Source organism: Apteryx mantelli, chromosome 5, assembly GCF_036417845.1.
Source record: "Apteryx mantelli isolate bAptMan1 chromosome 5, bAptMan1.hap1, whole genome shotgun sequence".
Classification (NCBI taxonomy): Eukaryota; Metazoa; Chordata; class Aves; order Apterygiformes; family Apterygidae; genus Apteryx; species Apteryx mantelli.
The window spans coordinates 46,747,796-46,759,902 of NC_089982.1; the positions used below are offsets into that span (position 1 = coordinate 46,747,796).

General features: G+C 35.6%; 1 protein-coding gene across 1 annotated transcript in view; it reads right to left on the reverse strand.

Annotated features, from left to right (window-relative positions):
• GLRA3 (glycine receptor alpha 3) overlaps positions 1 to 12,107 on the reverse strand; it is a 100,698-nt gene that overhangs the window by 353 nt on the left and 88,238 nt on the right. The window contains exons 7-9 of the mRNA XM_067297132.1: positions 10,406 to 10,620; positions 8,447 to 8,593; positions 3,528 to 3,647 (exon numbers count right to left, since the gene is read on the reverse strand). Of these exons, the coding sequence (XP_067153233.1) occupies positions 3,528 to 3,647; positions 8,447 to 8,593; positions 10,406 to 10,620 (482 nt within the window). The remainder of the gene's footprint in view (positions 1 to 3,527; positions 3,648 to 8,446; positions 8,594 to 10,405; positions 10,621 to 12,107) is intronic.

Sequence of the window (12,107 nt, forward strand, 5' to 3'; positions counted from 1 at the left end):
CTCAGTGACTTCTTGAATCTGCAGTTTAACTTGTTGAAATTCTGGCCTTATCAATGTCTCTGCCAAAACTATTGCAGCCACTTCAACAAGCCCAGTTTTATCTATTTGTTTATAGAATCTGTAATCTTTTTAGAGAAAAAAGAAATCTTAGTAATCTAGTAGCAGTCAGGAACACAACTACTGATCGGTTTTGTTTTTCCCCGTTTACAGCAGATGTCTGCAGTCTTCAACTGAGCAAATTTCACATGATCTTTTGGACAATAGCCATTAACTTTGTGCGTTACTTAACAAAATGGTTTCCTGGCCCTGAGACATAACCGTCATGCAAATAGTAATGATGGTCACATTTAGTAAACATGCGGTGATCAAAAAGGCAGAATTCTCACTTATATAATTAATCATTTGTATGCCTTATTTCTACTCTTCCCTGTGTAGAGAATAGTATGTAAAGTGTCTTAGTTTAAAATAAAGTGAATGAAAGCTAAAGGCCGGATTTTTCTCCTGCCTTGTTCTGTCAATCGAGGGGAAAACTGGCAAAGACATTCTGAATTCAGGGAGCTATAAGAGAAAATTGAATCTGGTTTTAAATCACACTGCACAGAAACAAAAACAGATAGTCTGAAGATGTACATATTCTCAAAGGATGGGTTTCAAGAATGTGGCTTCTATCGGGAGATGCATTTTATACCTCTCTCTGCCTGGTTAGAGGTATTCTCAAGTAGTAAAGGAGGTAGAAATGCAGACAGGTAAATAATACATAGACTGAGAAGCCAGGTCCAGATTAGATCTGAATATATCCCAGAATATTCCTGCACTATCTGTGCTACCCAAGCATAGTGCTATGATTTTGAGGGCATTCACATTTTTTTAGCTAATTTTAAATTCAGCATTTCCTTTTTTTCATGTCTAATTTAACCCAGTTTCTTTAGGATTATAGGCTTTTATAAAGTATGACAAAATATTATGTATATGTTGTTTCTTAACTATTTTGGAAAATCATTTTCATAAATATTAAAAAGTTAGAAGTGAGCAGAGTCAATTTTAATTTTATATGAGAAATTTTGATATTTTAAAATTCTTCCTAGAGTGAATTAAAATCAAAGTTAAAAAAATATATTTACCAGTTATTGTTTAAATACAAACTTCCGAATTTCTCATTTTGAAAATACCAGTGCCATTCAGAAAATTTGAAAGTGTTCCAGAATGGACAATTAATTTTAAACATCCTTAAATTTTTGATTAAGTGATAGTTACTAGAAAAACCATTGTTAATTTCTTTTGTTTTTTAAAAAATCCAGCAAATTTTATTATCAATATTGGTCAAATCAATTATCTACAAGAAAATGCAAAAACATTAGTATTTGAAGTGAACTAGTTGGCAAACAGCATGAGCATCCAGCACTGCTGTAGTTATTACCCAACCGACACAGTTTTTCACATATGTTAATTGAATAAACTTCTAGACTAATACAGTTCACTGAAAACACTATACTTCAAACCTGTATTTGAATACTTCTATAAAACCGAAAGTAATGAAAAATTAACATGAAAGCAAAAGAGGAAGAAAAAGCACTGACTTACTTAAATGTGGAGATGAATAACAGAAATACAAAATGATAGGATGATTTTTTGATGACATGATAAAACAAAGGACTAATTACTACAGTACTGTGCCTCTCCTGTCAGGAAAAAATGGGAAATAATATCTTTATTGGAACATCTCCAGTTAACAGAAGTTACAAATCCATAGACTATGAGGATTATTCTAGAGTCGACATATAAACTCCTTGATACGGGCAAAGATCTGTGATTCATGGTTAAATCTTTTCACACTTCTCCAGAAAATAGTGCTTATAACGTCGCTAGCTCAGAATGACTGTGTAAGAATTGTTCCGAGAAGCCGCTCTCGGTTGGACGTGTTTGCAGGGTGAAGCGCTGTGCTGTGGCTTCCCTGGCCCTGTGCTGTGCTTGCCTGAACTGAGTGAGTGATCCCCTAGAGCGGCTGTAAAGCTCAGTTCTCTGCTTGCTTTTGACTTGCAGACATCCTGAAGTGAGCCAGTGAGCAGGCTGCTCGGAAATCCTGTGTTGCTGAGGCAGCGATGTGAAAGCCCTTCTCGGGGTCTATCTTTTCTGCCTCGTGTCTGTCGGGTGCCGTGAGGGCAGGCGGGATGGTTGGCGCCTGCCAAGTCCGGCCAGAGCGCTTGGGCTAATGGCTATGCAGAGAAGGGCACCTCCAAGAGCATCGTAGCGTGCCGGGTACCCCCTGCCTTTTTGCTGGCACAGCTGGCGCACCCAAGAGGTAGTTCTGCAAGTTTTCCAGCAGATCAGTAATGCAGAAAAATCATTGAGTTGGCCTCAGATTGATATCTGCACAGCAGGTGAGATGCAGCTACTATTGCTAATGAAATTAACTTTTGAGTGCTTTTTCAAAGCCATTGTATAAAGTGACAGTGATCCCCCATTCATTTTCCTAAAATGCCTTGGCTGAAGTCCTTCTTTTTGGCTAGAAATATGCCTGCAAATACAGGTATCTGAGTCCTCAACTGTTGAGATTATCTAATGGAAGGATCCTATGTATCCTGATGCAGAATCTGCCAAGCGCAATGTCTTCCTCAAAAACTCCGTTGCATTCGGAGTGAAAACTTTCTTTTAAGATGTTATAAGGAAGCTTTTTTTTTTTCTTTTGCGTATATCTTTAGTGCATCATCACTAAGGAAAAGGAAATGAATGACATTTATTATTGATAAAGATTTTAGTGAGGTTTTAATATGAATGTGGTTTTCACACATACTGTGTAGTAGCTAACAGTTTGAATACTATTCGGTGTACAGCTGCATTTAAATATTTTATTACTTCTATTAAAATTGTGATAAAGAATATTAATACATTTAGATAACAATTTTTATTTAGAAAATTAGATTTTTTTGGCACTTGAAGGAAATAATTTCACCTGCTTTATTTTTCATATCAACATTGTTCTATAACATATTCAGCCATAAAATAAGAGAAAGATTTCAATTTGCTGTTTTCTGTACAAATACTTAGTAATTAATTTTTCTCAAAAAATAATATGCATAATTGCTGAAGATATCTCTTGTAGCCTTTTGACTGTAGGTTGCTGAGGATTTATTTGAAGCCTTATCTTTGGTTGTTTGAACACTAATTTTTTTACTGTTAATTTTTGAGAAGAAAAGCAGTATTGAATTGTTTTGCACTACAGACAGCTTAGTTTTAAACATTTATCTGGTACCAGCTGATTTCTCCTAGAACTGATGTCAGTGTTCCTTTGAAGTTGCAGAAAGTATAATTTTAATTTTATGTTTTAATCCAGATTTTAAAAGATCAATATGGATTACAAAATTAACAAGACAGGTACCTTTATTTACATTTCACGTCATCACATACAGGTAGCAATGATGGTTTATGGAGTCCACATGGGAAGACATTAGTTCAAACAAAAGGACAGGGCCTCTGTTAATGACTAGGTATCACATTATGACAAATGGGACATCTTCTACATAGTTTACCCTTAAATTTGTACTGTAGATTTGAGGCAAAGTCCCGTCTATACGTCCTGTACATCTCAAGCCATTGCTATGCTGCAATGATTCATTCATTTCATTTCCATCAAGAACTCCCTCAAAATACTTTCATCAAAACAGATGGGTTGACCAAAAAGAAAACAAAAGAAAAGACGTGTGATTACCATTAAATCAATCTAGTTCGCATGTCTATTTTCCTCACTAAAGATGCTTCGATCTTTAGATTTTTGAAAATAGAATTATAAGATTGACTGTTCCTGAAAAGTAAATATTTTATACTAAAAGGTAATGTAGAATCAAAGTGTTTTTCAGTATATGTATACAATTAATGTTGTTTCTTGTACAGTGGAAATGCATCCAAGAAAAACAATGTCCATAAATATGTTTCAGTATCCCTGTATGACTTCAATCATTTTTTCTTTTTCAAGGACCCAAGAGAGTGTAACTTTAAATGAGTAATTAATATTTATTCATTTTGAAAGCATATTTCCAGCGTATCAGTAAGACAGTGCCTGTGAAATTGATGAGTTCTTTGGCCAAACACAGCAAAGATTTATGGATCATATAATGGATGACGACCAAATGCAGTTGCAGATTGGGAACTGAAACTTCTCTGTTCTCAGGATTTATTATGCTAGTTTGTGTAACTGTAAAGAAACCAGACACTTTCTAAAAAATCTCCTATACCTGTTGTGATGCTTGTTGGAAAACAGCAATGAATAATTTGCATGTTATGTTGCAATAATTATTTTTATTTATTACCGTATGTGTAGCACAATCCCAGACTCCCTCAGATCAATTACAAATTTTTGTTAATTCTGTGGGCATTGGATTTGGCCTCTAAAAGAGAAAGTTACCTTTAAATTATTTGGAATCCTTGAGTGAGTTACAAGTATACCAAGAGTAGCCAGAAGGTGCAGTTATACCTGAGAATGACCGTTGACGCTGCTGTTAGTGCCATCCAGGAAGGGAGGCTGCAGACATACTAAAGTGTTACAAGAAGGAGGCAGTGGTTGAAGGGGGAAAGAGCATAAAGAAAATAGCAATGATGGATGGGCTTTGGATGCAAGAATGTCCTGATATGGTTCTGTAGATAATTCCTCTTTGTAGAATGTGTACTTTTTCCTAAATCTCAACTGTTCTTGCTTTGGTTTATCATACTCACAGAAGTTTTTTTGAAGTTAGATAATACATATTTTTTAAGGGAGAGATTTCAGTTCTCCTGTACTTTTACTCAGCAATGAGAAGGAATAACCCAGTCTTTCTGTCTAACTTATTTTCATGCCTTCTGCTTTTGTGGTCAAATGAGTTTAGATGTTGTCATTTTAGAAGTCAAATAAAATCTAATTCCTGAGAATCGGTGGCTAGTCACAATCTTTCAGTGTGAATTCAGAGCCTATTTATGGGTCACAAAAACATACTAAACTTTATAATCATGAGCTATAGTAGCTGACTGAAAAAGACAAAAGAGGAAGGCAACATAAATATCTTGATTTACCATCCTAGGTTTTCATGTTAGAAATTGTGGTGAGCAAATAATAACATTTGTGGTAAGGAAGGCTAGTTATTAACTGCTTGCTTTGATCCATAAGATATCAGTTATTATTTGTATACCAGAGGGTTTAGGATATGATCCAAATTTTTTGAAGAGATAAAATCCCTATACTGCAGTGTTTCTAGTATACTTGCTGGGCAAGCAATGGTTTAATAAAACATGGAGAAAAAAGAGAAACAATTAGGTGAGCTGTCTCTGGAGCCTGAGAGGGTAGCTTCTCAGAGGTTACCTCTGGTCAGGAGCTTCATCTCTACACGGAACTGGAGTCAGTCAAGAACCCTTCAGTTAAATTTGTTTTGTCAGAAAAATGTCTATTTGTCAAAATCATAACCTTGCACAAGAACAAACCATTTTTAGGTAAACTTATGCTCAGAAAACTGTCTTATGATGAAACTTACAGAGACAGGAAGGAAAAAACACATACTCTCAAAATATTCAATACCCTCACCTCGGTTGTAGGAAACTCATGTTCAAGGCTCTTGCTATGCCAAGCCAGGGAGTGAGTGCCTTAGCTACAAGGTTATTTGCTATTGTGGGGTGAATTGGTCTCCTACGTTTTACATAGTGTTTGGAAAAATAAATGTTTTCAAAACATTGGTTTCATCTTGATGCAGAATTGATTGTTCAGGGAGAAGGGAAAGAGAAAAAAATGGAAAATTTAGTAAGATGGAAAAGTAATTTTCTATCCCGTTCTTAAAAATTTTCTTTTTGTAGTCTACTCTTTCGGAGTTAATATAGCCCATAGCAACTAGAATTTTCTGCTATTAACCTGCAGATGCAATTAAAAGAACCTACTGTCCTTTCTGTGTGCAAGATACAAACAACTTCTGAAGATGTTAAAAAAAAAAAAGATGGCTCACACAGAAAGTAGGAAAAGCAACAAATTATCTTGTGTTTTTGTCATTGCTGAAAGTAAATACTAGTTCTATAACAAAGCAAATGTTATTTAAAAACACAATAAATGAGAAATCTTCTCCAAATAAATCTTTCAAAATCACAGTAAAAAAGCGAACGTAAAAAAGGTAAAATTGACAGATCAGCTCTCTGTAAAAGTAGCTTGTATTTTTGCTTTTCTCATTGTGTGCCTTGAGAACATGAAAGCAAGTAAATAAATTCTGTTATTAATTCCATAGATTTCAATGCATAGAACAAGAAAAATCTAGGCTCCGCTTAGTAAAAAGAAAATCTGAGAGTACAATATAGAGTGTTTTCAGGCAGTAAGGAAATATTATAATGGCGGAATACTTGATTAGCTAACCAACAAATGGCATCATGACATTGATTTCTCTATATCTGCTATATCTCTGTTAGCTATATATCTGTTAGTATTATCATAAAAATCATTGAAATGTATGTCTTCATCCTTCAGTATCTAAGGGGGGGAGTATTTGATGCTTTACTATAGACTTTGGAGTCTGTAAGTCCAATCCTTTAATTTTACTTGAGTCTAGCAGGCAACCTACCATGAAGTTAGAGGACTGTCAAAGGAAGTGTAAAATTAGAATAAGGACTGCTGATTCATACCATGATGTCATGATGTGATGTGATGATTGCATACTCTTTTTAAGCAGGCTTTTCTTAAAAGTGCCCGGTATATTGTGGATCCTCCCTCAAATATCTCTAAGGTGAAATGTGATTGACTGTGATTGCTGAAAAAGTATCTTTAGCAAGTCTAAAGTCTTGCTAAAAGAGGGCTGAAAATATATTTGTTTTGCTTCTAAAGAAGAAAGGCAGTAGTACTTGCCAGGCTCTGACCCTGTGGTTATAATAATCAGGCTGTATTCAAGATAGTGAAAAGACATCGCTTGAGCTGAATAAAGTGAATTTGCCTGAGATCCAGAAATCACTGTAGTACGTGGTGGAAAAAAAGGATAGACTAAAAGTGTAGTTGCATAATGTATCATTCAACATAGCTGTTTATATTTGATACATAAGGCTTTGGTTTTGGCGCACCTGCCCCCAGCCCGGTAATCTGTCTCTGCCTGGCCCGTTCCTGCATTCCAGACCTTTGAGCAGCTCTCTGAGAGCTGCCATGTTTCGGAAATAAACACCCTGTCACAAAAATGCTGCTTTCCTCCTGTGTGTCTCGGGAAGCGTGTTTGCTGCTGCTGCCAGCTAAAAGGAAGAAGAGCGCATTTTTCACAGGGACAGATGCTGAAAGCAGGCATATACGGAGTCTGGACCATCCTCTAAGCTGTGGTAGATGAGTGTCTCTGTGCATTTGAGCAAGGCTAGGACTTAACACACAGCAACAGACAAATGTATGAAAATGTCATTTTCATATGACTGCGTAGCCTTCTCTCCCTTGTTCACACAGAGTCTTGCTAGCAGAAACTGCTAGATCAGCTTTACAGTGTTATATATTTTAACTATCTTGTAAGTAAAAGGGAACAAGCTGTTAATTAACTTTTCTTTGTGATACAAGCAATAAAGTGAGGTAAGCCTACAGGAATGGAAGACAGCTGTACTGAGTCACGTGTCACTCCTTGCTACGGCCATGCTTTGACCCGTAGCAATATTCTAGATAGTGACTGAAAGCCAGTGAAAGGTCCTGCGTGACAGCAGTTGTGGGTACCTATTTAATGAGTAGGTTGGAGAAATATTTTCTCTTGGAAAAATCTGAGGTAGGAGTCATGCATAAAAGCTTTACTCAATGCTTGATTTAGCTGACTTCAGAATTTAAATTTGTAGCCTCAGTTGCTTGGTTTTATACAACGTTAGCAGTGACTTATTTTACAAGTAGTCTAGATAGTTTCAGCTATAGAATAAATAAATAACCATTGCTCCATTAAAGTTTCTTACTAACTGTATGAACAATTTACACTAAAGTTAATTAACATGACAGAAGGAAAAAAACCTCCTCAGCCTTTTAAAGTAAAATGTTTATTCTTCCACCAATAAAACAATTGAAAAAGTGATTTTTATATTAAAAATATTTACATGAAACACAGCTGTGAAGGCTTTGAACTGAACTCTAGAAGCAAGTTAAGAAATATTATTTGTTGAATCTCAATGCAGTACAAAATGCTGCATGTACCAGTAACATTCATCCTCTGAAGAATAATCTGACTCTTCTAACAGAGTGAAATTCATGCCTGCACAGATGGCTCCCACATGGCCCATGCCTCATTTAAATCCTTCTTAATCCCTCTTTTGAGAATTCAAGTTGGATTTATGCAGTGCATAGTCCTTGTAGTGACCCTCTGCCTAGAGTGGATTTCATTCTGTGCTGCCATTTTATTTATATAGCCACTTTAAGCAGCACTATGTTTACCAAGTAAAGTCTATATCATGGCATAAATCAATTCCTTTGACTCTCTTTCAAAGTTGTTAATACTGCTGGTTTTACCTTGTTCTTCTTCCTCTTCCGGCGGAATCGCAGAAGTTCTTTATGCTGTCTTGACACAAAGTTTACAGCTGCATATTCCAGAAGTGCAGAAAATACAAAGAGCAGACACACAGCCATCCAGATGTCAATCGCTTTGACATATGACACCTATGGAGAAAATAGAGCAGAAGACTGAAAATGTTAAAAACACAGATGTGAAGTCTAGTATTTCGTAATGTTAGGAGGAAGTGCATTAATATCTCCAGATCCCAGGACTATGTTGATCAAACAGAATTTAACATGAAAGTTAGCTAGGTAATAAGAGGACCAACAATGCAATCTGTATACCTTAAATTTTATTTTTTTTTAAGTGTAGTCTTTCACAAATATTTGTTTATTTTTTACCTCATTTATGTCTTTAGAATGTACTGTAGGTCATAAACCAAATAATCCACAAGAAACACATGCTGTTTTTCCATTTCTCCCAATATAATATGTAAATGATACTAAGGAATTAGAGAATAGCTTATAGTGGGACCAGTGGGAATTCTCCTATTGTAAAGAGTCTGATTTAAAGCTCCTGGCAGAGAAATTAGCTTGAAGAAGGGAGTTAGATGGAGAACTCCAGTATGTTCATTCCCTGCTATTATGGGCATGGTAAATCAAAGATACTGGCTCAAACTAGGCCTGTAATTTTGACACAGTAGAAGTATGGAAAATCAATTACAGAATAGAGGAACTCACTGCAGTCCTTCATTATTGTGAAGCTAAAGTGCAGGACGTAATCTGAACTGGGAATATAGGGCCTGTTCTCTTGCAGTGTGCAAGAGCTGTATCCTTTACAAGATAAAGCACATCTGTGTGCAACAGCTTTATCATTTCACCCAACATAGCTGGCATCAGGCCTCAAAAATATAACAAGTGCAATGGTACATGAAGATGGTAAAGGAATAACCCTTAAAATACAAAAGAAAATGTTTAAAGCAATGACAGGTCAGGAGACTCAAAAAGTTAATCACAGAAATATACCATTCTTTATATACTTGTTTGGAACCTATTTATCTTCACTTTTTTTCTTTTTAAAATGTCGATAAAGCAAAAGTCTCCTTTACTTCTTGTGGTGCTAAGAATGCAGGTTTCCTGTTGAGAGGGAGATTTTCTCATTAAATTGAGATGCTTGGTCACTCCATCTGGTATACTACTTTCTCAACCATGACGGGTGACATGGTTCAGCATTACATAATGGCCCAGTCTGACCATTTCCACAACTGTGATATCTATTTGTTGATCTGAGAAATGTATTTTTACATGTTTTAGGATTATACAAGTTTTTGTTCCTTCACTCTTATCAAGCGGGTGTGCTGTATTGTGAGCAAGTAAAACTGAGGGAATAGTCAAAATAAAGGACAGATGTAGCAGTTGCTCCCTTAGAACAGCTGGCTGGATGCAAACAGCTGTTCTATGGATAGTTAAACAACTTTGTTTTGGGAATCAAGGGGAGGAATTGACTACATTTGTAATTTAGACATTAATTACTGTGGATAAATTCATAATGTAGGCAGTTTCTGGGCAAGCAAGATGACTGAGAGCAGGTCAGAATCTATGACCTTTAGAAATTCAAGTCATCATATTTGCTAGCACATCATCAGATACTGGGATTTGAAAAGGATAAGCTAGTCAAAGGCTAACAAGCAGCATTTATGTGGTACTGAGTAACTTACTTTCATGCCTTGCTGAGTTTTGTGGAATTGTAGGAGATATGAACCTGGCTAAACAGTTGAGTCAGGAGAGAAGTAGTGTATATTTGATTGATGGCTCAAAAAAACCCTAAATATTTCAAAATGTTTATCTCCTTTCCTTCAAAAAATACTTATGTGCTAATAATCAGAGCAGCTATTGAGAGGATGACTAGAAGTGTTTTTGTCAAGGAGCGTTATCACTTTGTACTACCGCAGTGCCAACAGAAGAAATTCTGCCTACCTTTGGAAGTGACGCTCGTGAACCTGAGCTTTGTGTCGTCATGGTCAGTACAGTTGTTATGCCTAAAGCCACTCTGGCTGGAGCTGCATCCATGTTGATCCAAAATGACACCCAGGAGAGAATGACGATCAAGAGACTTGGTATGTACATCTGGATGAGATAGTAACCCATTTGCCTCTCAAGGTGAAATCGGACTTCAATGCATGTAAACTTTCCTTGTTATAACAAAGAAGAAAATATTTAATAGAAATAGCATGTTCATTACTGTCAACATGTCAACATAGTGCACACGCTAAAGAATTTATACAATGTCAAATATATTTGTTCTCTAATGAATGATGAATATTTTGATTTCTCTTTAGTGGTTTGTAATATATATGCTCTCCACTACAATGGGAGTATCTACTGAAAAGAAAGGGGACTGAAAAATTGAAAATTTAAGAATTCAGTAAGCTCAGGAACCCTTCTCTCCTTATAAAAACAAAGAGATGACTGAAACACAAAGCATTATGATACAGAAAAGTTGCTCTGTGGGATGATACTTGTTATCCTACTTACTGTTTGGAAATACTACTATCTGCAAAGAAAAGACTTGCTCTCCCATGATACAAGATCTTTATCTCTTGATTCAATTTTAAGCTTCAATTTGTTTTTTAAATGCAATGAATTGGGGAAAAATGTCCTAAGATCAGTATGGGCATTAGGTTATCAATAGGAGATTGTTCTAAATATCCTCCTTTATCCCCATTCCAGCTGTTCTGACTTAAAAACACAATGACCGAGGTTCAAACAGAAATAGAGCATGTGGAATTAGGCTACTTCAGGAAACTGATCGAGTGGCCTAATTCTTTCAAGCAGTGAACATCCAGCAGCTCCCACTGTTTTAACTGTAACAGAGCAGAAAAATCTGTTGTTTGCTCAGAGAAGTGCCATAACTCACAAAACCAGTGTTTTCTGTCACCCAGACTGCTTTTTACCCTGTAAGCAAAAGAGTATTTCATAGATCTTGATCTGCATTCATTATTTTTTTCTCTCTTTTCAGTGTTCTTATTACTTAGATATGAATGGTGCTGAACACAGTGCTGCTAGTAACAAAATAGTGTATATGTGAAACAGTTTCTCTTATCAAGAAATATATATACATCAGATTTCTGTACTTGTTTGAATGAAAGTATTTACTAATTCTAAATTTAACATGGAAAACAATGTAGTAATTTCTTAATTGGTTTTGGGTTTCTCAAAAACTGTGTATTTTTCAGTAATTTTTAATAGCTATTTTCCTAATCTGTCTTTGTATGTTAAAATGCCATAACAGAATGATCCACATTAAGAGTGCTTTCATATTTATCATATTAACAGAATTTATGTATCAAATTTATTTATCAGCTTGCCCTATATTCATATTGTATGTTGTACTGTGACAATAGTGTTTGGAGTACAGAAATGAGTTTCAGATCGATAAAGCCAAACTGAAATGTTTTTATTCTAGGCATAATAAGTGCTTGGAAATATATTTCTTAAATATGCTATTTTCTTAATAGTGGGGTCTGTGAAGCCACAATTTTTTTCTGTGATGTCATAGCAATTGTCATTGTGTAAAATTTTTATTTTGCTGAGTAACTCAGAAATACCTATATTAAGAAAGACAGTGGTTGTGAAATCCAGTTAAGTGCACATGTTCAATTTTAAAATGACGTGATAT